We start from the raw sequence: 27,269 nt of genomic DNA, 5'->3' as shown, positions 1-27,269 counted from the left end.
AAGAAAGAAAGAAAGAAAGAAAGAAAGAAAGAAAGAAAGAAAGAAAGAAAGAAAGAAAGAAAGAAAGAAAGAAACCACATAGACTCAGATAAAGTGGGCATGGGTCACTGCTCCGCCTCGAATATTCCAACTTCCTGGGGGGGAGGGAGGCTTACATACATATTTTCATAGGCACCAACATTTTTCTGTGAAGCCCGTTTCCTCAGTTCTTAGATCTAAATTGAGAATCACAGATAAGTGTATATCCTGGGAAGGGGAAAGCAGGTTCACTCTCTGTTTATACATTTGCCAACCATCCTTTTAATCTCTGTCAAATTATCTCTTTAAGCTCCTAGGAGCTTTTTATGTCATCTTTTGAAATAGTAAATCATTTTATTAGGCTTTGAAAAGAACGTTCATAATGTCATTTCCATAAGCCATTTTGTACATTAATGCAATTTCCTTTCTGTTTAACCTGTTTGCAAGAAGCTACTTGACATGTGTGCTGCAGTTCAGAAGAGCGCAGTTAATTAATTTAATTTGCAGTCTGATATGTAAAATTAATGCTTTTGACTCATTTACATTGTTATAGATACTAAAGCAGCATTGATTACTGAGATTCATCAGTGTGCATGTTGCTTTTGTATGCAGCGCTGGGATCTCGACACAGGCCAGACCTGGTGCCTAGCACGCCATCACTGTTTGAAGCTGCTTCCTTGGCGACCACAATTTCATCTTCTTCCTTGTTTGTCAGTGAACATTATTCACAGGACAGGACTACGCTTTATTCAAACAGGTAATACTTAGCGCGATCAAATTACCAACCTGGCTGTTCCCACGTCAACATCACTTAACTATATCTCTGAATGAGAACATGCTGTCCCTAACAACCAGGATGTGCCCGTCACCTGCTCTGTGAGGGAGGGGGAGAAAGGGAAGAGGGAGAATGTGCTAGATTTTTTACTGTGGCAAGAAATGCATCTGAGAGAAGACTCTCCTGATGTTTCTTTGTAGTCAACCATTCTGTCCTGTAGAAATTATATACTTGGTTCTATGGAAGAAAACAAATCTTTCATCATTTTTATTTTAATAATTTTAAATGTATTTTTCAATTACAGTTGACGTGCAATATTATTATTAGTTTCAGGTATACAACACAGTGGTTAGACATTTATATAACTTGTGAAGTGATCCCCCTGACAAGTCTAGTACCCGTCTGACACCATACATAGTTATTACCATATCATTGACTAGATTCCCTGTGCTGTACTTTACATCCCCATGACTATTTTATAACTACCGATTTGTGCTTCTTACCCCCTTCACCTTTTTCACCCAGCTCCCCAACCACCCTCCTATCTGGTAAGCATCAGTTTGTTCTCTGCATCTATGAGTTTGTTTCTGCTTTGTTTGTTCATTTATTTTGTTTTTTAGATTCCACATATGAGTGAAATCATACAGTATTTGTCTTTCTCTGTCTGACTTATTTCAGTTAGTGTAATACCCCCTAGGTCCATCCATGTTGTCACATATGGCAAGATTCATTCCTTTTTATGTCTGGGTAATCCATTGTATGTGTGTACCACTTCTTTTTCCATTTGTCTGTCAGTGGACATTTAGGTTGCTTCCATATCTTGGCAATTGGAAATAATGCTGCAGTGAACATAGAGGTGCATGTATCTTTGCAAATTCATGTTTTGGATTGCTTCAGATAAATTACTCAGAACTACCATACGATACAGCAATTCTATTCCTATTTTTATTTTTTGAGGAACCTCCATACTCTTTTCCATAGTGGCTGCACCAATTTACAATCCCACCAACAGTGCATGAGGGTTCCCTTTTCTCCACATCCTCACCAACTTGTTTTTTGTTGATTTATTGATAATAGCCATTCTGACAGGTGTGAAATGATATCTCATTGTGGTTTTTATTTGCATCTCCCTGATGATTAGTCATGTTGAGATGTTTTCATATGTCCGCCAGCCATCTGTTTGTCCTCTTTGGAGAAAAGTCTATTCAGTTCTCTGCCCATCTTTTAATTGTGGTTTTTGGTGTTGAGTTGTATGAGTTTTTTTAAATAAATTTTGGATAGTAACTTCTTATCAGGTGTATCATTGGCAAATATCTTCTCCCGTTCAATAGGATGTCTTTTCATTTTGTTGGTGGATTCCTTTGCTGTGCAAAAATTTTTTAGTTTGATGTCCTATTTGTTTATTTTTTCTTTTGTTCCCATTTAATAATTACTTGTGAATCAATTTTTTTAAGCAAGCACTCTTGGTTAATATTACACCAATAGTTGCAAAGATATTTGAATATTCTCTTTTTGTATGAGTGACTTTAGTGACTGTAGTACACAGAATAAGGGCACCCCCAAAGTTGTCCGCATCCTGATCCCCCGAACCTGTGACTATGTTACCTTATATAGCAAAAAGGACTTTGCCAATGTGGTGAAGTTAAAGATCCTGAGATGGGAAGAGTATCCTGAATTATCCAGATAGGCCAGGTGTAATCACAGGGTCCTTAAAAGAGGAAGACAGGAAGATTAGAGTCATAGAAGAAGATGTGATGCCAGAATAGAGGTCAGAGGGAGAGAAATATTTGAAGATGCTACAGCTGCTGGCATTAAAAATGGAGGAAGAGGCTACAAGCCAAGGAATGCAAACAGAGAAAGAAGCCCAGAAAGGCAAGAACTCTACCTTAAGCCTCCACAAAGGAACACAACTCTTCCAACACCTTGAATGATAGGACTTCTGACAGCCAGAGCTGTAAGATAATGAATTTTTATTCTTTTAAGCCACAAGTTGATGATAATTTGTTACAGCAGCAACAGGAAACTAATATAGTGACTCTTAAACATTTAATGTGAATTTGAGCATTGGGGTGGTTTACTGGAATTTCTTTAAGATAGAAGTTAATTTGTTATTAGATATTTTTCCTTTTTAAACGAGATGTTCCCAAACATTGGTTCTAAAAATAGAGAATGATATCTTCTCAAACAGATAGCAGCATGGTGGGATTCGCTGTTCTATTTATTTCTGTTTTTACATATGCAGTTTTGTAATTAGCTTTAATCCCGGGACAGCGGCTACTTTGTATACGTTCTCAGTAATTATCGTTAATGTTGAACTAGTTCTTGTTGAAATCTAGCTCTTCCATATCAAGGTCAAATTGGTACAGGTAAAGTGCTTCTTACACTGTAAATCATTTTCCACCTCCAGGCTGGCAGCTTGGCTTACTTCCAGAAAGAGGACTCAGTATGGTAAATTCATTTTTAATATATGAATATGTATAGATTCTAGCTTAGTCCTTTGGCAAGTTAAGGTTTGGCAGTTGGAGCTTCTGTAGAAATTCTTTTTTGTGGCTGCTTCCATCTCACTCTCAGCTAGATACAAGTCAGCTGATCACAGGTTGAGGCAGACTGGCTAGGCCTGGAGAAATGGAACAAATCGCCAGGTGAGCCACAGATCTTAGCTGGGCTTCAGTTTGGATAGCTCTGGTATAAGGGCCAACAAATAAGGCTCCATCATAAATTATCCAGCTCACCTGAACTATAAAAGTAATTTGGTTAGCTTCTTTGGGTTAGAAAAATTTTAGGTGACTTATACCTGACATTAATGTGTACCTTGACTTTTCAAATTTGTTATGTAAATCAGTCAAGCAACAGTTTTTCCTATCTGTATGGTTCAGCTGAACACCGTTGTTTTGGTCCCAACTATAAATAGCAACTCAAGTGATGGCTGAAAAGTCACAGGAAGTTCTTTGCAAGGTCAAGAAACTTTTCATGTAAAGCCAAGGTGGTTGGTGCCTTACTGTTTGCTTCTGTTCTCATTATCAGGGGCACATACTTGGAGATGCTATTAAATTATTTACTAGAACTTTATTTAAAGGGTTTTTTTGTTTGTTTTTGGTGGCTGTGGTTGTGGCTAAGTGTCCAGTCTCTTGGCCAGAGTATTCAACTCTTGGGAATGCATAAGGTTCCCCCCCAGGGTCTGGCATTGCCTCCTGATGACTCCCAGTCCTTCGTGTCCAGCGTGGGAGCCCCCGTGCATGCTCTACTTTATACTCCAGGTCCGTGGTATAACTCTTGATACTTTTAGTTATGCTGGCACTGGTTATCATATATACTTGGATGGGAAAAACATCAGTTTTATCTATGATATTTTCCCCCTTTCTTTTTTTGAAGCAAATTGTTTGAAATAAGTCTTCTTTGGCATTGTATCTCCACGTTGCACTTTGACAGCTATCAGTCCGGGTTGGGTTCAGTTGCAAGAACAAAAACACCATTCTGTTTTAAGCAGAAAGGAATTTGATAGAGGAAATTAGGTGCTTACAAAATGTGTGGACAGGCTGGGGGAGTGCGCTCCCGGCGGGACCCCTGGAACACACCACCCAACTGGCCCACCAGCCTCTCTGCAGCTTCTACACAATCAAGCGGGTGCCCTGCCAACAGAATGCAAGCCAGAGAAAAGCATTTTGGTGAACCCAGAATGTTTTTAAAATAAGCTAGCATTTCAAAAGTAAGCAGTTTCCCTAACATACCCGGATTCATTTGAAAAATCGCTAGCTTTGGCACCACTTGGTTCCACTGCCTCCTGACATTTCTCAGCTGGAGAGGAGAAGCCCGGCCCTTCAGGTCACCACCCTCTGCTTCATTCATCTCTGCTGTTGCCTGCCTCTCCTGTGGGCATTTCTGCTCTTAGCCTTGATGTAGGAGAGAAGCCAGAGATCTTAACCACTGCCTCGGGGAAATCATAAAGAAAGGTGCAAAAAAAGGCACACAGGTGCTAAAGAACTCTCGAGAAATAATGGCATGCCAGCTCCTGAGAATCAATACTCCTGTTCCCCACCCACCACAGCCAACCCTCACTGCTCAACAGGGAAGCCTTACCAGCAAACTGAAAAAAAAAATTATCATATTTTGTTTCTATCATTTTCCCCTTGAGAGGCGTCCTAGTCATAGTGGCATCTCTCACGGCAATAAATACACAGTATTCTAAGCCTCATCTGCCCTACCAAGTTTTAAAACCTCACCCAGATAGCCTGGAAAGCAAATGAGTTGAATATGTACGTTATAATTCACATGTTCAGTTTTTCTCTTTCTTTATCTAGGAATCATTATTCTGTTGAGGCCAAGTGGTCTGTTTTCCCGTTTTAACATTATGCTATACCTATCTACCCTTAAATAAGCTATAAATACTTCAACTAGCAGTTGTCATTCTGTCATCCTTGTTAGAATTCTTAACTTTGAAAGGTGATGATTAGTACCTGGATGTCTCCACACCTGAATTATATACTACAGTGGGAAACTGTCTTCGCTGAAAAGATGATTTATTTTTTTAGAGGATTATTCCTTGTAACTTCAAAAACTTCAATAGCAATCCATTTTTTTATGTAAAAAAAATGACTAGGAAACAAAGAAAAAAATAGTGTCATTTTTAAAGTATATATTTAACCTGATGATTGGGAGTACATATTTTCAAGTTTCGCTGTACGATTCTATGTTAGAGAGTGCAATTCATAGGAATAAAGAGAAACCGTGTGGGTACATTCTTCCCAAATAACGGGATTTATATTCTGAATTTTCCCTTCTTAAGTTTTTCTTTCCTAGGGAAACTGTTTTTTTTTTTAAAGAGGTATAAATTGAGCACTGAGAAATGCAGAGGCAAATGTGTTTTATCTCAACGTTAAGAACAATTGAATGTAATATGTGGAAATTGGTTACTTGCAGGGATATTAATTCTTCTCATGATTTCCAGCACAATTGGTAGCAAAGCTGACATTCTGATTATGCGTAAGGATCGAAAGCTCTATTGCATTCCAATTTAGTTATAGTTTCCCATCAAAGATGCCTTTACCAGCATCTCCTCTCTGCCTGGTCTCCTGGTTTGCTAGTAGCTATTCCTAGAAGCTGACTCCCCCTGCAGACATTTGGAGTTTTGTGAAAAGGGCAAATATATCAAAGGAAAAGCCACTGGTCATTTGCACATCGGTAGACAGCTGGAAAATCTCCCTAAATGATGAGTCCAACGTTCTAGATCTGAGGCTGACCCAGTGTATCTGTCTACAGGTCAGTAGAGTCTCATAAACCTAGTAGAGGAGTGGAACAGTTGCCTCTAGCCACAAGCCCCTCCCCACAAATTGCTTACCACCCAAATTTAGTGGAGCCAATCCCAAGGAGGTTAGAGAGACCCATTATCTTACAAGTTTGTCTAAAAAATAAGAGAAATGCAGAGGGATGCATTATGTGACATATCCAAGGTCACACAGTGTGCTGGTAGGATTTAAACAGGAACACAGGCCCCTGGGGTCGAAGCCTCGTGTTCTTTCCACTGTTCCACCCTTTCATCATGGCCTTCAAATACTCTGGTCTTATCCTTGTTGTATGCTATGCATGGAAGGTTGATTGGTTGGTTTTTTTCCTAACATGCATTCTGGCCCTGTGCTTGAGCCAATTTTTGCTGCTTAATAACTAAAGTATTTCCAGTAGACAAAGTGGTGGGCTTCTGTCCATGTCTACCTATGGCATTTGTTCTAAAAGTCTCTGCTAAGTTTGCTTATTAAAACCATGATGGCCTTGGGAACTTTTCTGTCATAGTACTAGTCATGCTCCAAACTATCAATAATTTAATAATAATAATAGCTAATTATTGGAATGTATTAAAGGTCTGTGTTAATTTCTTTACATGCATCAAATCACTTAATTCTCACAGCAACTCTATAAGGTGATTATATTTATTATCTTCAGTTTACAGATGAAGGATGCTTTGCAACATTAGATAACTTTCCTGAGGTCAAGTGGCTAAAAAGTAGAGCCGTGGTTTCTGCCCACAACCCTGATACAGAATATAAGGCATGAGCCTCAGCTATTCCACAGCTGCCCTCATCTATATTGTCACATCTCAGACAAGATGACTGTTAGTGGAAATTCGGTAACATATGCACAAGTTCATTTCTTCCTCATTTGTTTTTGACTTTCCCCTTTTCAAGTGATTTTGAGTGAGGATTCTCAGTTTCCAAGATGTTAGACACTGAGTGTTCAAAGACTGAAAATATGACATGTTCATTTAAATTCACAGTAAACCTAAAATAGCTATTTCCTTAAGTTTTTATTTCCAGTTCTCCAGGTGGACTCCAAATCGTTCCATGATCATTGAGAAGAGACTTCGGTTACATATATGCTTGATTTAGAAAATCTTGTATTGTTGTTGACAAGTAAGGTTAGCAGGAACCTTTATTTCTTAGAAGATGGAGGGAGAAGAAAGGTGTTGCAAGGACTTTCTGGTAATTCTAGTTCTCTAACCATAGCCTTAGGGGAGGGACAGCACAGGCCTGCAGTATCTGATGTGGACATGGCAGCTACCTATGATACATGGGTGCCCACCCAGGGCTGCACTGGCCCCTCGGAAGGTCTCTGCAGCCCTCCTAGTGATGCTAAAATTGAATCTGACCTCTCCAGATTCTTTGTGCCTTTCTGCTTCTTAGTCTGGTTATTCCAACCATGCAGAACGACCTTCTTACCACCACCCCCGGCGGGGTCTTCCTCTTGCATTTTCCATTAGTATAAATCACCAATTAGACTATGACCCCTCAAACTGCCACTTCTAGCTATCTAACATTGGGCGAGTCACTTTACCTTTATGTGCCTGTATCTTCATTTGTAAAATATGAATTATTATACCACTGTCCCAAAGGACTATTATAAAGTTTAAATAAGATAATAATTGGAAAGCATTTATAATACCTCCTGGCACATAGTAAGCACCATCAAAGTATTTGTTAAAATAACCATGTGATTCCAGATTCAACACCTTGAAGCTTTCCAGTAAGTTCCACTATAAGGGACAAGATATAATTGTACTTGGCAAAAAGCCATCATAGCATTCCTTATTAGTTTTGACTGATAACACTCCAGTCAGGGAAACAGAAAACACACTTAGAATTTCAAAGAGAATTTAGTAAAAGGAATTGGTTACCGAGTGTGGAGAGGCTGAAAGAGTGAAAGGCGGTAGTCTCAGAGACCCAGACAAGTAACTGCAGGAGGCAGCTCCCAGCCCTGCCACCTTACCAGAACCGAGACTCAGGAGGGCAGGTGGGCCCCACCTGGGCACCAGCTGCCACCTGAGGAGCAGGAGCAGTGGAGGAGGAGATCACTTCAAGAGCTGGGATAGTGGCAGGGACACAGCAGTCTCCAAAGACACCACCCAAAGAAAGAAGAAAACAAATGAGTGGGAAGCGGCTTTTGTCCCTCCTCCTCCTCATCTCCTGCCAGGGTCCTCCGCTGGTGGCACCTGGCAAAGGAGCCTGAGGAATACAGTTGGTGACTCACCACCCCAGCCTTGCAAAGCAGAGTTGAAACAGGATACAAATAACAGCCACAGTACACAGAGCAAAAACTATATAGATGTAAGACCTTTTACCAAAAAAAAAAAAAAAAAAAAAAAACCCTGCAAAGATCAAAGATTTATAAAGGTAGAATGTGTGTGCAAGCATAGGAATCGATTTAGACTCATAAAAGGAAGCACAGAGACAGTTTTTTATCATGCCAGTGTAAGAGTATTATAAAAGAAGTTGTCGTGTTTTTTTTAATGATCTGTGCAATTAGAGACTCCAGTATTTACCAACAAGTCTGTCTGACACTTTCTCTGGTACTGTGCTCGAGTAGATGCAGGTTATAAATACTCATAGAAATGTTTTAGCTAATTCCAAACACATGGCATGGATGAAAAGGTTCTTCAGCTCAAAAATTCCACAAAGATTTGTAAGTCTGGAGAACCCAGGCGAAGCCAGCTCTGATAGAGCAGGAGATATAGGTTGGAGACAGGATAGCCATCACTCATGCCCTAGCAAAACACCTTCGCTTTATTGCCAGTGCCCCATCTCATCAACCGAATATAGCCCAGTCTGGAACAAGTACACAGTGAGAGGTGGGGTGACACGGTGTCACTTCCTTTCTTCTTATAGTGAAGAGAAGGATTCAGTCAACTTTTCTCCAGTGACAGGAAACTAGGTCCCCAGGCAAATGAGGATACATGTTGGGAGGAGAAGGATACTCCGCAGGGTCCTGAAGCAGAAACCTGCTTTGTTATCCAGCCTCTCATTTTGGAATCAGGACCATCGTCAGACTGCTGAGATCACAGATGAACCTGAAAGTGGTGTCACATCTCTTTCTAGTTGTGACTGGGGCACCTGCAGAGAAAATTGGAGCCTCATAGAAGCTTCATAATATGCCTGTTAGTATAGCTTCCCCTCCTCAACCGCAGGGGAAATTAAAGGATGTACATCACATAGTCTGCACCTGAATTTTACTAGATGCCTTTTTTTTGTTTTTTGACAAATTACAGAATTGCTTCTAAAGTGATTAGCTTTTCAAATGATCCCTCATATATTTTGGCATGGGCAGGAAATTGAAGTGAATTTTTCAGATGTCTGACATTTTATGAAGAATAATTTAGGATTCAACATTAATTCAAAGAACACTTACACTTTTTTTTTGATGAATTGGTACATGGTAGTATTCCTAGGTACTTTTCGTGTATTATTAAGGTTTTTTAATGCATTCAATTTATGGACAGCCATATTGAAGAAAAAAAAAGGCCAGTGTTGGCCAGCCTTTGGATAGCCTGTCTTTTCAAAAATAACATCTTTCATCCATTTTCTGCTTTTTAATTCTGAAACCAAAAAACTGCATCTCTATTTTCCTTGACTTCAGCCACTAGTACTACTTACTACTTTTCTGGAAGAATGGTTTGCTGGTGGTGGGCGTATCTCTGCAGACCCTCCCCAGTCCTCTGCCCTCCTTCATTGAAATCTCTAGAAAAATGCTTCTCAAAGTATGATTGGTTCCTACATCTAGGTGTTCATGAAGTCCTCAAGGAATTCTTATGCACACTAGAGTTTAAGAAAAAAAGTTGTTTGGAGATACTCCTCTCCTTTTCTGTATTTACTGAGGATGGAAACTATTAATATTTGCCTTGTTGTTCAGCTGAAACACAGATGGGATCATTCAAAGAATTAAGATGATGTGACTTGTAATGTCCAAAATACAAAGCCATAGCAAAGTGGATGGGTTTTCAGATTATAATGAGGACACAGGACCTCAGTTCCTGTCTCATACCTCAAACCAATCTGGACATATCCTAAACAAACGTCCCCTTGTCTTAAAGGTAGTTCAGGCTAGCAGCACCTCCAGGGAATACCTCAGCCTGCCCGAAGCTTGCTTCTCAGTTCAGCCCGTCTGACCTCAGACCAAACTACCTTTCTGCTCAGCCGCTATTCTGGACATCTCTGAGTCTACAGAGATCCTTGACTCAATGGCCAAGCAAAGTCATTCTCTGTAGGATATCATGGGCTTCACTAACTGGTTTGTTCAGCTCAGAGGTCCATTGGGTCCTTCTGGGCCCCTAGAAGTCGCCCTCTCAGTCCTAACCATTTCCCTCTCTGTCCTTTTGATTTCTCTACATCACACTCAGTAGCAAGCTGTATCCTCTGGTTAAGCTGGTCTTATACAAGTTAGTGTCTTGCTGCTGCCCAAGTGACCCCACACAGGTCAGCACCACGGGCTTGTCCACTTCACTTCAGCTGCTGTGGCCTCTCTTTGAGGTGCCCCCTTTCGGCTCATTTACCTTCGGCCCATTCGCCTCTCTTCTAGCTCTGATATCACATACAAAGTACTGGTGACTGCCAGGACCTGAGAACCATGATGGGTGAACTTCTCCAGGCTCGCTTTACCAGTTCCTACCATTCCTCCTCCACCCCTGGCACTCTCTGGTGCCAGGCTCAGCCAGAATCCCAAGTTTAATTTTGCATCTCTGATGTACCTGAAAGGTACACAAAAAACAACAAACTTAGTTTCTTCCAAGGCTAGAAGAAAGTTGATCCCTGACATCCCCTGTTTAATCCTTCTGTTATCTGTGGAATTATCTCCACAGTAGCCAGCTTTATCTCCCAGTAATTTAAATGACTTGTTGATATTTGCGGGGAGGAATTGCATAGTGGAAATCCACAGTAAACCTGCTACTGAGGACTACTAATTTCAGAGAAACCCAGCCCCACCCCACCCCTGCATTCCCCAGCAGACTGAACGTATCCACATAACCAGCCTTTTGCTTTTAGCTCATGATAGTCTGGGTGTCAAGAGAATTAGGTAAGTGTAATGGAGTTAGGAAGCAATGATAAAAATCTCAAGTCAGGGTTGGCCGAGTGTCACGTTGGTTAGCAGTTGTCTTGGGACGCCAGCTGAGCAACAGGGCCCCAGTTCGGATCCCACATTAGGCCCAGTGATGCTGTGCCCTCTACAGCTAAGATGGTGAACAGCAGCTCCACCTGGAGCTGGGCTGCCGTGAGTCGCCGGCGACGGTGTAGGCTGCAGTGGGGCTGGCCGGCAGCGGACATGAGCTTTCATGAGCTGCCAAGAGCCACCATCAACAGCCATCCAATGGCTGGTGAGCAACTGCCTCACCTGGGAAGAGCGCAATGATAATACCAACATGGGCCAGTGAGCAACGTCCTCCACAACTAGACTGTGAAGAACAAAAGGAAAGCAACTTGTCTGTTCCCCTTCCCCGATTTCCCAACACTGTTGCCCTCCCGCAATTCCCCAATAAATTCTTTTTAAAAAAAAATCTCAAGACAGAATAATCTAAATCCATAATGTAATTATTTAGTATCCTACTTTCAAGGATAAAGTAATAAAGATGAAATATATAATGATGTAAAGGAGCTCATTATTTTTCTGGCCAGCCATGTTAAAAAATTAGTGTTTGGAAGGTCACAAAAGAACTTTAAAATGACCAGACTTGTTTGGGCTAAAATGAAAATGTCACCCTGATGGCTACTGGAGAAAAATCTATGTTAGAGTTTGTCTGTTCTTTCATTCTTTCTCATCACACTGCAAGAGCGCTTCTGAGTGTTTAAGCATGTAGTCTGGGAAAGGAAGTTTCACCTTTTATTCATATGTGAGTGCATCTGGGTTGGTGCCCTGCTAGTTCTAAATGCCATCACGGGCCATTTTCTTTGCCATCGCTGAATTGTGACAGGAGGGAAGGCAGGCATAGTCCAAGGCTAAGGCAAAGCTAATTTGTAAAATGAGTCAAGTTTTTACTTCTTTGCCTTTTTCCTTGCTCACCCTCCTAATGCTTTTCCAATCCTAGGTCCTCAGAGAATCATGGTGCTTTAGAAATGAAAGGGTCTTTTGACATCCAGGTTTTTTATTTTTATTTTCTATTTTTGTATCAAAATTCTATGCACCAAGTTTAATAGTCATAGTTGTATAAAGTTTTTTGGAAATGGAGCACATCTTGCTCACATCCCCTTATACTTTATTGTCCCCAAATGCAATCACATTGGACCCTTTTAGCTGATTCATTTGACTGTTAATGCCATCTCTCTAAATAGCATGTTTATATTGTGGTTTCTTGATCATTCAGGTTTAGGCATTAGCTAAATACTTCCCCCTATAGAAGATGAAGATTTAGCTGTCTTTTGCTGACAGACACCACCCTTCCTGCATCCTTCCCATCCCCTCCTCCTGAGGTAACTGTACTGGGTGGGACGCCTTTGGAGCCTCCCAGTATAGTTACATCATGATTGTGCTTAGATCTATATTAAGTGCCTTATTAGGACTATGTGAATACTATGTTTGGTTTTCCTTTTCTGTATGACTTTTTTATTTTCCTTATAATAATCATCTCCTTCTTTTGTTTGCCTAGCTTTCTTTGCATTTGTTCTTAATGGAATCCCAAACTCTCCACCAATTGTCTTAATTGCTTCTCAAATTGTTTAGATGTATCAAGTCCTATTAGTTTCATTGTCTTGCCGAAAATTCTCCCTAAACCTTCTGACCTGCTCTAGTCTGGACCGATTCTCCTTTAGGGCCTGAAGCACATATGTTATCTTGGAGTCTTCTCTTTTCCGCCATCCTGGGGATCCTAATCACCTCTTGTCTGTATTGATTTCCCTGTTTATCATATCCTGTATCTTCCTCTTTCTTAGTTTAGTCCTCCATTTGGGTGGAGCACATCCTCCAGTATCTTCCTAAGAAAAGGACTCATGGGGGGCAAAATATTCAAGGCTTTGCATGTCTAAACAAATCTTTATTCTAAACCTAACCCTAACACTTGACTGATAGGTTAGCTGATATAGAACTCTATATTATAAATTTGTTTTCAGGATTGTGAAGTCTTAGCTCTATTATCCCAGTTTCTGATTAACATCGAGAAATCCAGTGCTGTTCTTATTCCTTATATTCTGTATATGGCCTGTATTTTTTTTCCAGAAGCTTATAATCTCTTCAGTTTGCCCCTAGTGTCTCAGTGTCTCACAATGATATGCTTTGGTGTGAGTCTATTTCCAACAATTGTGAACGCTCAGAGGCCCTTTTCAGTCTGTACACTCATGCTTTTGAGTTTGAAATTTTCCTATTTCTTTGTTTGCTCCCCCTCTACTTTCTTCTTTTTGCAATTTATATATATATATATATGATCTTTTGTATTTGTCCTCCAATTTACTTTTCTTTCTTTGTTTTCATCTATTTGTCTTTCTGTTCTACTTTGTTGAGAGAGTTCCTCTACTTTATCTCCTAATCCTTCCACTGATTTTTTTTTATTTCTGTTGCCTTATTTTGTAAGAATTCTTTATTCTTCACTGAGCTGTCCTTTTTTAGCAATCTTTCCTTATTTCTTTCCTAATTTCTTCTCTTTTTCTCTCTGAGGATATCAACATTGCATTTTTTTGTTTTGCTCTAATTTATCTCTTCTCACCTTTTGGTCTCTAATTTGCCTCCATGTTGCCTTTTTCTGTTTGTTTTGGTCTACATCTTTCATATTGGAGGTTTTCCTCAAATTTCTGGAAATCCTTGCTTATTGCTCAACCAAGTATTTGAATGGGAGACTAAAAAGCTGACTAGAAGCTTAAGCATTTGAGTTGACCAGCTTCACTAAAACGTGACCTGACTGGACTCTTTGATAGTGGAACCAATATTAGCATCTGCCAGTCTCTGCTGTTAACCTGGTCAGATTCCATACAGAAGATGCTTCCATTTCTTGTTTGGATGGGATAGGCCTGGCTGTCAGCCTTCTGGGACCTGGGTTAGGAAAAAGGGTTGTCTCAGCATCTCGTATGCAGACATTCACTTCATCGCTCTCTTTTCTCTCAAATGCCGTTGGTGTCCCTGGGTCCAGATAACCTGTTCTATATCCTTATCAAGAGAAAAAACAAAAGCTGTCCAGTCTTCTGCTAGGATAGGGCAGAGTATTTGCCTGGCTATGTGTCTCCTCCCCACCCCCACCTCCACCCCCACTCCAGTGGCAGCTTAGAATTCAGTTCTCCTGGGTTTACTAAGTCAGTTACTACCCGTCCATGTGCCTTCTAGGCTCCGAAATGTTGTATCTGGTAGCCTTTCCCCATCTTCTGCCCTTTTTATGGGTTTATATATTTTTTAAATCCTTTATTTGTGGTTTTAGAAGGATTGGAGGTGACAATACAGTTAGGTGGGATGTGTTCCATCTGCTTCTGCTTCTTTGTCTATAAATTCAGAGACGTCCAAAAGGATCCTGAGGTTGTGACATAACTTCATTGCGGAAGCAGAATAGGACCAACACTTGCTTGTTCAGGGCAACTTCTTTCAAAATAGTATCATCATTAATGGATTCATCCACAGTGAGTATGTTCCTGGTTGGGTGTCAACGAGTTTAAAAAGCTTTTTTTGTAGAGTCCTTTGTATTTTTGCTTTGATTGATAGCGCATGAGGAGACAGTAGATCAGGAAGCATCTAAGGCAGCGGTTCTCAACCTTCCTAATGTCGCAACCCCTTAATACAGTTCCTCATGTTGTGGTGACCCCAACCATAAAATTATTTTCGTTGCTACTCTATAACTGTAATTTTGCTGCTGTTATGAATCGTAATGTAAATATCTGATATGCAGGATGTATTTTCATTGTTACAAATTGAACATAATTAAAGCATAGTGATTAATCACAAAAACAATATGTAATTATATATTGTGAAATATTTCTAATTACAAATAAATAAAATTTTGTCTTGAAGCATGGAGACGGATAGAGGAGCAGTGTCTCAGTTCCTAAGACCATCGAAAATATGTGTTTTCCGATGGTCTTAGGTGGCCCCTGTGAAAGGGTTGTTCGACCTCCAAAGAGGTCGCAACCCACAGGTTGAGAACCGCTAATCTAAGGTCTTCCCAACACCTTCATGCTCCACAGGCAAGCCCCACAGAAGGGAAGGGCTAGTGAAAAATGTTGCTAAGACAGCAGCGGCTATGCTAAATTGTACTGCATTTAATTTTGGGGCTTTTTCAATTTTCTGGGGAACTGGAGTTGTACCAGCTCTCACCAAAATGTGGGAACAAATGGAGTTACAGTCAGATACCCAAATCCCTCCAGTGCTTGCCCCATATGCTGTGCCAAGGACCCTCCAAATACGCCTGTAGGTCCCCAGAGGTGTCTCCTGGGTGCTCACCAACAAATCTAATCCCATTGAGAGCCATCACTTCTCCTTCATCCCTTAGCAGGTATCACAGTCTCCCACCAGGCATCAGAGGTCCCATCTACCTCCCGCTGGGCCTCTCGCCCTTCACACAGGAGGCCCAAAGGCCCTGGAGCTCTGTGTCACATGGGGGAGAGCACCCTTACTTGTCAGAGGGGCCCCAAATCAATGTTACTTGGGCTTGATGTTTTATAGACTTTTAGTCCAATAGCTCCTTCTGGTTTTTCCTTAAAGCTCTCTTGCCTGCTCACACTCTCCCTCTGTGACTTTCTCTGTGTCTCTCACCCTAGGAATCAATCATGAGTCCTTATAGTTAGCCTTCTACAGAGAACTACACATACCCTCTGATAACTAAAACATGATTCAATTCATTTGCTCTCATAGACCTTCCTCAACCCTCAGAAATAGACGTGCACTGGACCTGCCCATCAGAGAGATCTAAATCTTACAAACAGACATTGCTTTGTCTCAGTGTCTCAGGCTGGGATCCTTACCCCCTCTATTCCTATATTATAGGTAATATGCATACTCACATACTTTAATCCAATATCCCCAAACATTTGAGAGGGCCTTCTAGTCGCGGGGTGTTGTATAGGATGCTAGAGAGGATGGAAGAGATGGAAAATCTATGCTCTTGAGAAACTATAATATTTATATAAATGGATACAATAGAAAGTGAGTGGTATTCAGTTCAATGAAAATTCTATGCAAAGTGGGTTAGGAGAACCGAGTAGGGAAGATGACTTGCCTGGAGCTGTCTGTGATGCTCTTGGCAAAGGAAGAGAGCTGAAGGGCAAAGACTGCATGGCCCTCATAATATTATCCATTGTCTTTGGCAAAACAAGAGCTCAGAAAATGTTTCTTCCTTATCCAATGCTACATTTAAGGTGCTTGTGCTTGGTTGAACAAAGAAGGAATCCCAAATAGGGAAATGCTATTTTATTAAAAAGTTTAGTTCCCGGAAGATGTGTGTTGATCACTTGCTTCTAGCCATGTTTGTAAGAATAATTATACATCTGACTTTTCAAGGGCAGAACAGTGCACTGGGCTTATCGCCCCAGGGACTGGGAGATAGCAGACTTCTCCAATTTGCTCTGAATTGTCATTCAGTCCCATGTGGCATTGTGTAGTTGAGACAGATTAAAATTCATTTCCTTGCCTCAGTGACATGGAAACAGCTCTTAATAAACAAGGGGCTCCACATAAAGCCCTCTCAGTGTGATTTCTGGAGAACTAGGGAACTGGATATTTTTGTTGAAGAACATACAGCTCTCCGATGTAACCGGAGCGTGGCACCTCTTTGCCAAGACAGGAAGACAGGTCACCTGGGAGCTGGCCTCAGATTGAAATAATGAATTCTGCGGGATAGCGAGAGCCTCATATTTTCATAGCACTTACCTAATAATATTTATGAAGCCTTTTACTAAACATGAAAGATAATTTTTTGAAAACTGATGAGTTCTGGCTACAGTTAATGCATAATTTTCACATTTTTGTTTATGATAATAATCCTAAGAACATGTAGTAGATGCCTACTCTATACCATTTAGTCTGCCGAGCATTCTACCGATGTTATTTTATTTAATGCACTTGTCACCCTGTAAGGTAAGCACTGGTGGAGTAAAAGGGACTTACTTTAGAAACATACATGACAGGGACATAAAACAGTCAGTTATTACCAAGGCCATGTGTATCCAAGCCTAAGACTATAAAATACATAACTTGACCTATAAAATGAACTTGGAGACACTAATGAATTTTTTTTCTTTAAAATCTATAATTCTTCAACCATTATAAATAGTCTCAAATGCATCACATGAAAGCATTCCTATTTTGGGGTCTTATGAAATGTAACCTTAGTCAGTTAGGAAGTGGCCTCATAATTGAGAAAAAAAAAATTTAAATAGAAAATAGCCCTATGAGTGGAATCCTATGATGTGATTTAGACTTAGATCATGGTTTCTTTGTATGTATATGTTGCTAGAGAATGAGCAGTATCTTATGGAGTCCTCTAACACTTTGTATTGAGAAGTACAAGTGAGCCCAGTAACAGAAATGCTTTCAGCCCAAGTAACAGAAAACCCATTAGTAGGCACAGCTTAAACTAGAACTTTCCAACCTATATGGTGAGGCCCATTGGTGAGCCACAAAGAGATAAGCAGAGATCATTATCTCCTCAGTCTTCAGGGTGCTGAAGGGGCCTAGGACAGCTGAAGCCCCCAGGGTTATTCACCTCAGATGCCAGCAGTGTCCTCCATGTTTCCATTTTATCATGTCCTATGAATGTCATGACACTAAAAATTTGGGCAGTACTGGCCTAAAATATAATAAAGAATATTTGTCATTTATTTGACACAAAGTGCAGAAGTAATGCATTCCAGGGTGAGTGCAGCTACCCAAAGACTTTCTCACGAATCCAGGCTCTTCCCACCTTTCGGCTTTGTCATCATTTACGTTCGTTTGGTTTTTGCTTCTCTTCTTTGTTGCCTCACAGTCCCAAGGTGGCTGCTACAACGTCAGACATCATGTCCTCACTCCACAGATTTATGCAGCAAGGAAACGAAAAGCAAAGAACACCAGGGAGGGTGTCTCTCATTGCAACATCTGTTCTTGTATCCAGTGGGGAGGGGACCTGGGGGAGCTTTCCCAGTCATGATCCTAGCAGATCACATGACCACCTCTTGCTGCCAAAGAGTCTGGGAAGAGGCCTACCTGCCCTGACACTACTGATTCCCACCCACTACCTAAACTCAAAATCAGGGATTCTGTCAACAAAGACAGACAGCTATGGTGGTTGTGTAAGCACCAGTGGTTGTGCCAAACAGCCTGGAAGGAAGAAGCCAAGATTTTTGTAAAAAAATTTTTTTTGATGAGGCATGTTTTCTGCTTCTTAAATCATTGTTTAGACTGTTTCTGCTAAAATACCACCCACGGGATCATTTACCCGTGAAACTGAAAGCTTCCTCTGTGGAAGTGGGCTTGAAACAGAGCACCCTACAGATAAGCGAAAGGTTTGTGCAAATATTAGTCGAAGAAATTTCAGTTTTCTCAGTATCCTGAATGTTTTCATTCAGAGACAAGCAGCTGTTATGACTTTGTAGCTTTGAGTAGAACTAGGTATGATTTTTTTGCTTTTTTCCTCCTGTTCGATAGTATACTAATTTTTTCAGCACGTTTTACGTTTGAAATGAAAAGCCATTAATATTTTAAATTAGTTTTAAATCTGATGGACTCTTCAGAATGTAGCGTGACGTGTCAAGAATTGGACCACAGAGCTCGTTTTGTTTCATTTCTTAAACACTGAAATGAAAGTCATTGTTATACAAATGTCTCACATCACAAGTTTTAAAATGTGAACTTTTTTTATTCGGGCAGTATTAACTTTGGATGTTTGGAGATCTTTTTTTTCATTTCCTTAGAATTGACAGAGCAGAGTATTATTTTTATTGTGTTGCAAAGATCATATCATGGCACAGAGTGGAGAAACTGAACATAACCATTACCTTTGATTAATTGACAATTTCTAGAGGATTGGTTCATAATATTCCCAGTGGTAACTTGAAGAAAAAAAGAATAAGAAAGAAACAAAATACCAGGCACCCAGGATTTTTCCTTGATAACTTGAAATCTTGGATTTCAAATAGAAAAGTAGAAATAATACTGAACCAATTTTTAGTCTATGATACGGAATAAACTTTTTCAACTTTGTGAATTTATTTTCTGATTATAAAAATTATATAAGAATTATATAGGATAGGGAATTTGGAAAAAAAAGTAGTTATTCTTAATCCCACCATCTTCATACAATTTTTAATGCTTTTGTAAACCCCAATCAAGCTCTTTTCAGATATGTATGGTTCATTATATGATTGTAATCATAATGTAAATACCACTTTTTTTATATCCCACATATTTCTAGGGCACTAAATATTCTCTTCATATTTTCATAGGTTTTATTTTTATCAAGGATATACTTTGATAAAAATATATCCCATTCATTTCCCACCCTCATTTCCTCCTAACCAAAGGTAATCACTTTTACCTTGTTTATCTAATTTTTTTACTATTTCTCTCTGTCTCCTTGTGGGGGAGGGGAAATCCCCCCTTCTTGGTTCTTATGACTGATTGAATAATCTAAGTGACATAAGGCGATTAACAGAAGGAAATCAAGGTTTAATACATACACACAGGGAAATATCATAAGCATGAAGAATCCCAAATACAGTAAGGCAAAATGAGGCATGTATGTCATTCTGGACTAATGAGGAGGTAGGGGCCTAAAGATTTCAAGGGGAAGTAAAGCAATTCATGGGTAAATAAAGAGTTAATGTTTAGTAAACAAATGTTTGCTGCGCCATCTAGAGGCAGTGGGACACAGAGAGGTCTTTGATCAAATGGGCCTATCTACCACACCTAATTCAGATGAAACTATAGTTATCTATGGTGATAGTTTCTTCCTGGAACAAGTCTCTATCTTAAATTCTTTTAGGTGGTTAGGGGGAAGGTCAAAAATTCTTCCTGAGCCTTCCAGGCCTTAAATATAATCAGCTTAAAATAATCAATATTCCAAAGAGGCAATATTTTGGGGTAGTAAACTCTGCTCCCCTTCATCTCCAAACAAAATGCTTATGTTACTACTTCATGGTTTTTTTGTTCTCACTTTGGAAGAGGATAATATAGCTCCCTTTAGTCACCCCTGCCTTCCACTAGCCCTTCTCATCCCCTCTCTTCTTAGTGGAGTTGCGTCCTAACTTTGGTTGCATTGTTATATACCTTCTTAGGTCCTACACACTATTCACAATTGTGCCCTCATGTAAAGTATCATTACTTTTCCTTGTATTTTTACCCAAATGAATGATGTGTTTTGTTCTGTTATGTTTTGTTTACCAAGTTGTCTACACACTTCTTATTAATTGAATCTCAAGGCCTTCACCAATGTCTAATTGATTCAGATGCATCAGACATTGCATCCCTGTCATCCACCTGAATAATCTCTCCTTGGAGCCTTCTGACCTTATCCAGTCTGCTCGCTGTGCCCAGTGCACAGCTCTCATTCTGGGAACTTTCTTCACCTTTGTTCTGGGGATTTCCTTTGTTTTTGATGTTGGCTCCCCGGCTTCATAGTTCTCATATCTTCCTCTTTTCATTCCCTTGATTTTGTGAAGCATATATCCTCGAGTACCTTTTTTAGCAAAGGATTCGTGGGAAGTAAAATTTTTGAGATCTTGCATGTCTGAAAATGTCTTTATGCTAAACTCATAAGTAATAGATTGGCAGGGCATAGAGTTTTATTTTGGAAATAGTTCTCCTTTTGGGTTTTTTTCTTTATTATTATTTTCAGGTGTACAGAACAATGTAATACTTATCCTTTTCACCCCTCAAAAGAAATCCCCCTCCCCCATCTACTTCCCTCCCACCCCCCATATCATGCTTATCTATTACAATTCCATTGATTCCATTCCCACACTCTACTCCACATCCTGTAACTATATGTATATATAATTATAGTTGACATACAATATTATTCAACATCAGCTTCAGAAATACAGTGCCAGACTCAAGTGTTGTTTCCTTGAGGTTTTTAAAGGTATTTATTCCATTGTCATCAGGCTCCGCAGGTTGCTGTTGAGAACTTCAAAGTCATTCTGCTTCCTGATATTTTGCATATGACCCATTTTCCCACCACTCTCTGAAAGTTTAGATCATCTTGATAAAATACCTTGGAGTGGGTCATATGTTCATATATTTTAAAGTATACTCAGTTGACCTTTTCAGTCTGTTTACTCATGTCCTTCAGGCATAGGAAATTTTCTTTTTATAAAAATTTTAATTTTTCCTTTTTGTTTTTTGTTTTTAGGTCTAGGACATTTTCTTGATGATTTCCTTGCCTCTGTTTTCTCTCTTCTCTCTTTCTGTATCTCCCCACTTGAAAATTGGAATTGCTTGACTGGTCATCCATATTTCTGTTGCTTTTTCCTGTCACCCATCTCTTTGTCCCTTTGCTCCATTTTGGGGTGAGATTTCCTCAAATTTTCATGCAACCCTATTATTAAGCCATTTCTACTATTATATTTTTATTTTCCAAGACCTATTTCTTGTTTTAATGATTTATTTTTTAAGTATCATTTTCTTTTATTTCATAGTTACAGTAACTTACCTGAGGATATAATTGAAATGTGGGTTTTTGGCATTGTGTTCTCCCAGCATAATCTGAGTTTCCCTCCAATTAGCATTTTTCTGGTTTTCAATCTCTATTACAGCAGTGACTTTTATCGGCTTTCTGGTAATCCTTGATTATGCTTAAAAGTGTGCCACTACAAATCTGTGGAGACAGCAAGTAGATTAGGAGTTGCTTAGTGCTGGGGGGGTTGAGGAAAATTAATTACTGCTCAAGAGTATAATTTTCTTTTTGGGGTGATGAAAATGTTCTAAAATTGGTTGTAGTGATAGTTGCACAACTCTGAATCTACTTATATTTAAAATATATTTTAAATCCATTGGATTGTACACTTTAAATGGATCAATTGTGTGGTGTGTGTATAATATCTCAATGAAACTATTTTTAAAAAAAGTTAGACACAAACCAGATTTAAAGCTCCAAGTACATGGCTGGGGCTTGTCAACTGTGGGTTTCACTGTAGGGTGACCTGACTAAGCTGTTTAGTTAGGGAATCTCTGATACCAATATCTTTGTCTGCCTTCTTGAATTATTTAGATTCCCTAGGAAAGAAACTACCAATCTTCAGTGCCCTCCACCTAAAATATCTGGCTGCCAGTTTTCTGGGAGCTGAGTGAGGGAAGAAAGCTGTCTCTGAATCCAACAGACTAACACCCACATAACCTCATTTTCAGTATGATCCCTTACCCCTCCACTGTACCTAGAGACACCATTAGTCCAGAGACCCTCTATTGTATCCATTGTAGAGAATATATCCTTTTTTTTTTTTTTATTGCCAGGGTTGAGAAAGGGCAGTTGGAACGATGATCTGCCTGCTTCTTAATCAGACTTACAACCAAATATACGTATCTTACTTTTCCCCCAAGGCATACACTCATTCAGAGATGCCTGGTACCTGCAGTTCCTGAGCTTTTTGAGAGTTCTGTGAACCAGGTTGGTTCTAGGCTTTTTCCTCTGTTTTGTGTTTTTGGTAAGAAGCAAAGGTGGAAGCATGTGTCCACACCATCTTTACCTGAACATAAATACATGTTTTGCCTTCTGCAGTTATTCAGGGCCATAACTATATATTATTGAGAGTTTTTTTTCACTTAAAATTCTGATTTGGAAAAAAATAAAACAGAATAAACATTTGCTTCTGGATAGAATACTCCTGTTTTATGCAGAATCCAAAGATTTGATGATACCAAAGGGGGAAACACTTTTCATATGCAAATAGAAAAATTAATCCTCTCTGAATTCAGAGAGCCAGTTAAGTGCATTCAAAATTTTAAGGCTTATAATGAACTGATTTAAGAGAAATAGATGAAGTAAGTTTCTTCTCAAGTCATGAAGCATTTCTTTACCTTAGCAAGTGATCAAAATTCTCAAATCCTGACTGCCTCATAAAGATTAAATAGATTTTATTGTTAATTTTCCATAGATAAAATTAGATGTTTAGCACTTGCCTTAAATACTCCTCTCATGTGATTCTTTGATTTGAAGGGAGTCATTCAACCTATCTAGGTATTAAAATAATGGGGAGGACAGTCGCTATGCTTACCATCCTCTATGAGACTTGACCTGAAGGCCAGTGACTGACTTAATTTCTCTTAGCGTTTCTGGTGCCTAGAATTGCACCTGGTATCCAGTTAACACTTCTTAAATGCTTTTCAAATGAATAACTAAGAGAGGGAACAATTTTGTAGTCAACAGTGCAATTGTGTCATGTATGTTGACAACTTCAAGACAATTCGAAATTGTTTTCACTTCCAACTAAATATTTCAATGTAATACAACCTTGGGTCAAATTCTGCTTGTTAACCATGATTTATTTCTAAGATTACCACACACTCTAAAACTTCATGATTCTGTTTTTCAATCTAAAATACCACTCTTCTTTTACTTTTAAAAATGACCTTTATTTACCTCACTACATTGATAAAAGAATCTTATGTTCAATTTAGATTATTATGCAAAAATCACTTGCCCTTTCCAAAGCATTAGAGCCATTCAAGGACTAGCTACATAATTTGCAAGATCCCATGCAAAATAAAAATGTGGGCCCTTGATTAAAAATTATTAACATTTTTTAAGATGGCAACAGCAGAGCATTAAAGCAAGCAAAGGGACCCTCCAAACACAGGCACATGTCCATGAATTTAGCTCTGCGACCATTTCTGGAGAAAAGACACTTGATGTTCTTTCCAATATTAATTTACTTTGGTTCAGCCATTAAAGGGACTAACATTTCCCCTGCTCAGGGACTTTAACTGTGAGAGCACCTGGGGACATTATTTATACAGTCATTGCCTAAAACTCTGCATTTCAGGTACTTCCTAGAGTTAAACCACAGAGCTATTACACTTCTGACAATAGCTTCTCGGACTGCAGGCTTCCTATTGTGGACATTCAGTATTTGGTGGTGGTGATTTTCAGGTGCTTTCTTCCTGCTCTGACAGTAGCTTTCAATGAGTCAAAGTCTTCAAGCCAAATTAAATTAAAACTTGAGATATGATTCCCAAGGGAAAAAGCACTTAAATAAAAATATATCTCCTATTTCTGAGCTCCTGACAATCGGCAGAACTATTCCCCCACCACCACCACCACCACCATCTCACTTGGTTTTCAGCTCAGCGCATCTGAGCACCTGTTATTCGTATCAGAAGGAAATGAAATCAATAGCATTTGTCTGCCCCGATGGCAGTCTTTAAACTTCCTTCTCTGTTGCCAGTAGGTCATCATTCTTCTTCAAGACCACTTTTCTATTCAGGCATGTCCAAGATTTCCTTGACTTGTTTGTTTTGAACTTTGAATCTGATAGACACTTAGAAATGTATGCAGTTCCACACTCACCCAGAGAGGCACTTACATGAACACAGTGGACTGAAATGTCTCTTAAGGGTGATTATGATGTCATTAAGACAAATAAAGGCCCTAAGGAAAGTAAAGAGCTAGTGATTTATTCATCACAAGTAAATATCCGATCTTAGCTATCTCAGAACAGAGGCATGAATTAATAAATTGAATTTTGAATAAATTGGCATCTCAGCTGTGTGGTTACCTTGTTACCAAGGGACTCCCCTGAGGCTTCCGCAAATAAGCAGCAGCTGACCCGGGGCTAACCTGACTCCCCGGGCAGTCCAGGAAGCTGACGGATCTGGCACAGGGAAGCAGACTGAGAGCTCTTCTACCCCAGGGAGAGAGTCTACACCCACACATGGAAGTTACAAAGCGATGATTGTTCCCTAGAAGGAAGAGTTTAGCAGTGTGGTTATAGAAGAAATAGGTTACCTCTGCAAACGCTAAGCCTCTCACTGGAGCTGAACGACAATCTGGGAGGACTGCTCTAGGGGAGAGAGAAACATTATGTGGCCTTTTTAACTAGAATGCCTTTAGGTTTCCTTGTAACCCTGCGTTTCTCTTAAGGCAATTCCCAAGAGAAGAGTACTTGATCACAACAAATATAGAGTCTCATGGGAGGAGAAAGAAGTCTGTTGCATATGTATAACCCCTTTCCTTCCTTCTAACTGGAGTGAAACCAAACCAGCAAGTGTGTGGCCTTAAATAGACCTGAGGCGTACACTGCCGCCCTTGGCACAGTGTGCTTCCTCTGGGGAAACTGTAAGATTACAGAGCCATGGTTTCCAGTGTAGATAGTTAACCTAGCATAGAGGTTTTTGAATTAGAATGCCACTCTGCCATTCACCAGCTCCATGACTTAACTTCCCCGGGTCAACCTCCTCACCTATAGCAAGACACTAATCGTATCTACCTCACTAGGTTATTGTGAAGATGAGAAAAGGTGACCAGTACAATGCCTAGAATATAACATGTACTCAAATGCCAGTTTTTAATAAGATAATTGTTTAAACATTTTTGTAGACATACTACATGCTGGGTACTGAGCCCAACAAGCAGGACCAGAGGACACCTAGAACTCTCCGGAGTCCCCAAGGATAAATAGTTTCATATTCTTTCTACCTTACCCCTGGTTCCAACCAATGATCTGGTTCCAACCAGTGATTGTAAAGTTGTGATTTAATTTGAAAGAACAAGGTGAAGATGGGGGCAGAGGGTATCCCTGAAAAGGCGAATGTTCTAGCAGAGTTTACTTCACCATTGCCACCTCTGATGACAGCCTCATTCTGAAAGGCCTAGCCTTCCGGCCAGAGTTAATACCAGTCATGGACAAGGAGTGGCTTAAGGAAACTAACCTAGTTCCAAACCCCTAGCACATAGGAAGCATACAAAGTTTGTCCAGCAAATGAATAACGAAATAAATGAGGTCAGTCTTAAATCTTTGGATTAACTGTAAAATGATACCAGAACTCTGTATTTACTAAGGATTAGACTAGATTTTTAGTCTAAGGATTAGACTGGTTCCTCAGTGTTTTCCTACATAAGCCATCCAAAAATACAGATACCGATCCTTCTCTATTAAAAAAAAAAAAGTATAATTAGTCTTCAAAAAGCAAAACAATAGGAATAGGTCAGAAGGCACAGGAGCCAACTGAAAGAGCTCTCAATGGCTAAAGGTATAACAATATGAGCACTAAGATAACACAGCATTGAATTATAACCCAAAGGATGAATATACAGAAGTCCATATTGATATTAATATATGATTGATTGAATAAATAAATAAATGTGAGCAAAGAGGCCTATCTCCCACACAGAAGAATTCCAAATAATGTATGTAGTGACCTGCCCTCAAATAGGTGGAGCCTAACTCTCCTTGCGAATGGGTTCCACTTAGTGACTTGCTTCCAAATAGTACAATATGGAGAGGAGGTGGGGGTAACTTACAGTGAAGAACCCTGATACATACCACCTTGGCCAGGTCATCAAGGTTACTATCATCAGTGATAAGTCACGTTAATAGTACACACCTTCGCTAGGATGTGATGAGAATAGTTCTTTATCTCTGTGATCTTCCTCCCAAAAACCTATGAATACTGTATAACCATGAGAAGAACATTCAGCCAAACCCAAATTGTGGGACATTCTACCAAATACCTAAAAAGTACTTTTCAATGCCTTCAAAAACAAGGAAAGTCTTAGAAACCATCACAGTCTATAGGAGCCCAAAGAGATAACTAAATGTAACGTGACATCCTGATGGGAACAGAAAAACAACATTAAAGAAAACTTACAAAGCTCCAATATAATATGGAATGGTTTGGTTTTTTTTAAGTAGTTGGTGCTTCTTCCCTAAAAGTGATGTCACCGACACCTAGACCATGGTCACGCATTACAGTAGCATTTCATTGTAACGTGAGTGTTGGGGATCATGTTTTAAAGCTACCTCTTGAGGGTTTACTTGAAATGAGGTATACTTAGTGTACCAGTTGTACACATAAGGACAACTTGGTAACCTGTCAAATAGTATGATCTTTTTTGTAGGTAGCCTGAACTGAACTATGATTAGTGTATTATGCAGATTATATTTAAGCCATGGAATCGCATTCATATAAGTAAGGCTAGCTATGGATAATTTTGGTTCTTATAGCATAAACTTCCCAGTTACCAGAATTTGGGGTTGGATCAAAGAAATTTTTCATGCATACATGCTAAGGGTAGGAAAAGATTCATGCTTTTATTCAGCTGCCCATATTGGACATACAGACAGCT

At 39.6% G+C, this 27,269-nt stretch overlaps 1 protein-coding gene across 6 annotated transcripts in view; it reads left to right on the top strand.

Annotated features, from left to right (window-relative positions):
* PIP5K1B (phosphatidylinositol-4-phosphate 5-kinase type 1 beta) overlaps positions 1-27,269 on the top strand; it is a 408,785-nt gene that overhangs the window by 296,534 nt on the left and 84,982 nt on the right. For all 6 annotated transcript variants that reach the window (XM_019661095.1, XM_019661094.1, XM_019661090.1 and 3 more), the window contains exon 13: positions 631-775. In XM_019661095.1, coding sequence (XP_019516640.1) covers positions 631-775 — 145 coding nt within the window. The remainder of the gene's footprint in view (positions 1-630; positions 776-27,269) is intronic.

This window comes from Hipposideros armiger, unplaced genomic scaffold (genome assembly GCF_001890085.2).
Source record: "Hipposideros armiger isolate ML-2016 unplaced genomic scaffold, ASM189008v1 scaffold_335, whole genome shotgun sequence".
Taxonomy (NCBI): domain Eukaryota; kingdom Metazoa; phylum Chordata; class Mammalia; order Chiroptera; family Hipposideridae; genus Hipposideros; species Hipposideros armiger.
The sequence above is the reverse complement of the archived record's forward strand: the minus strand, read 5'-3'. Positions and strand labels throughout refer to the sequence as shown.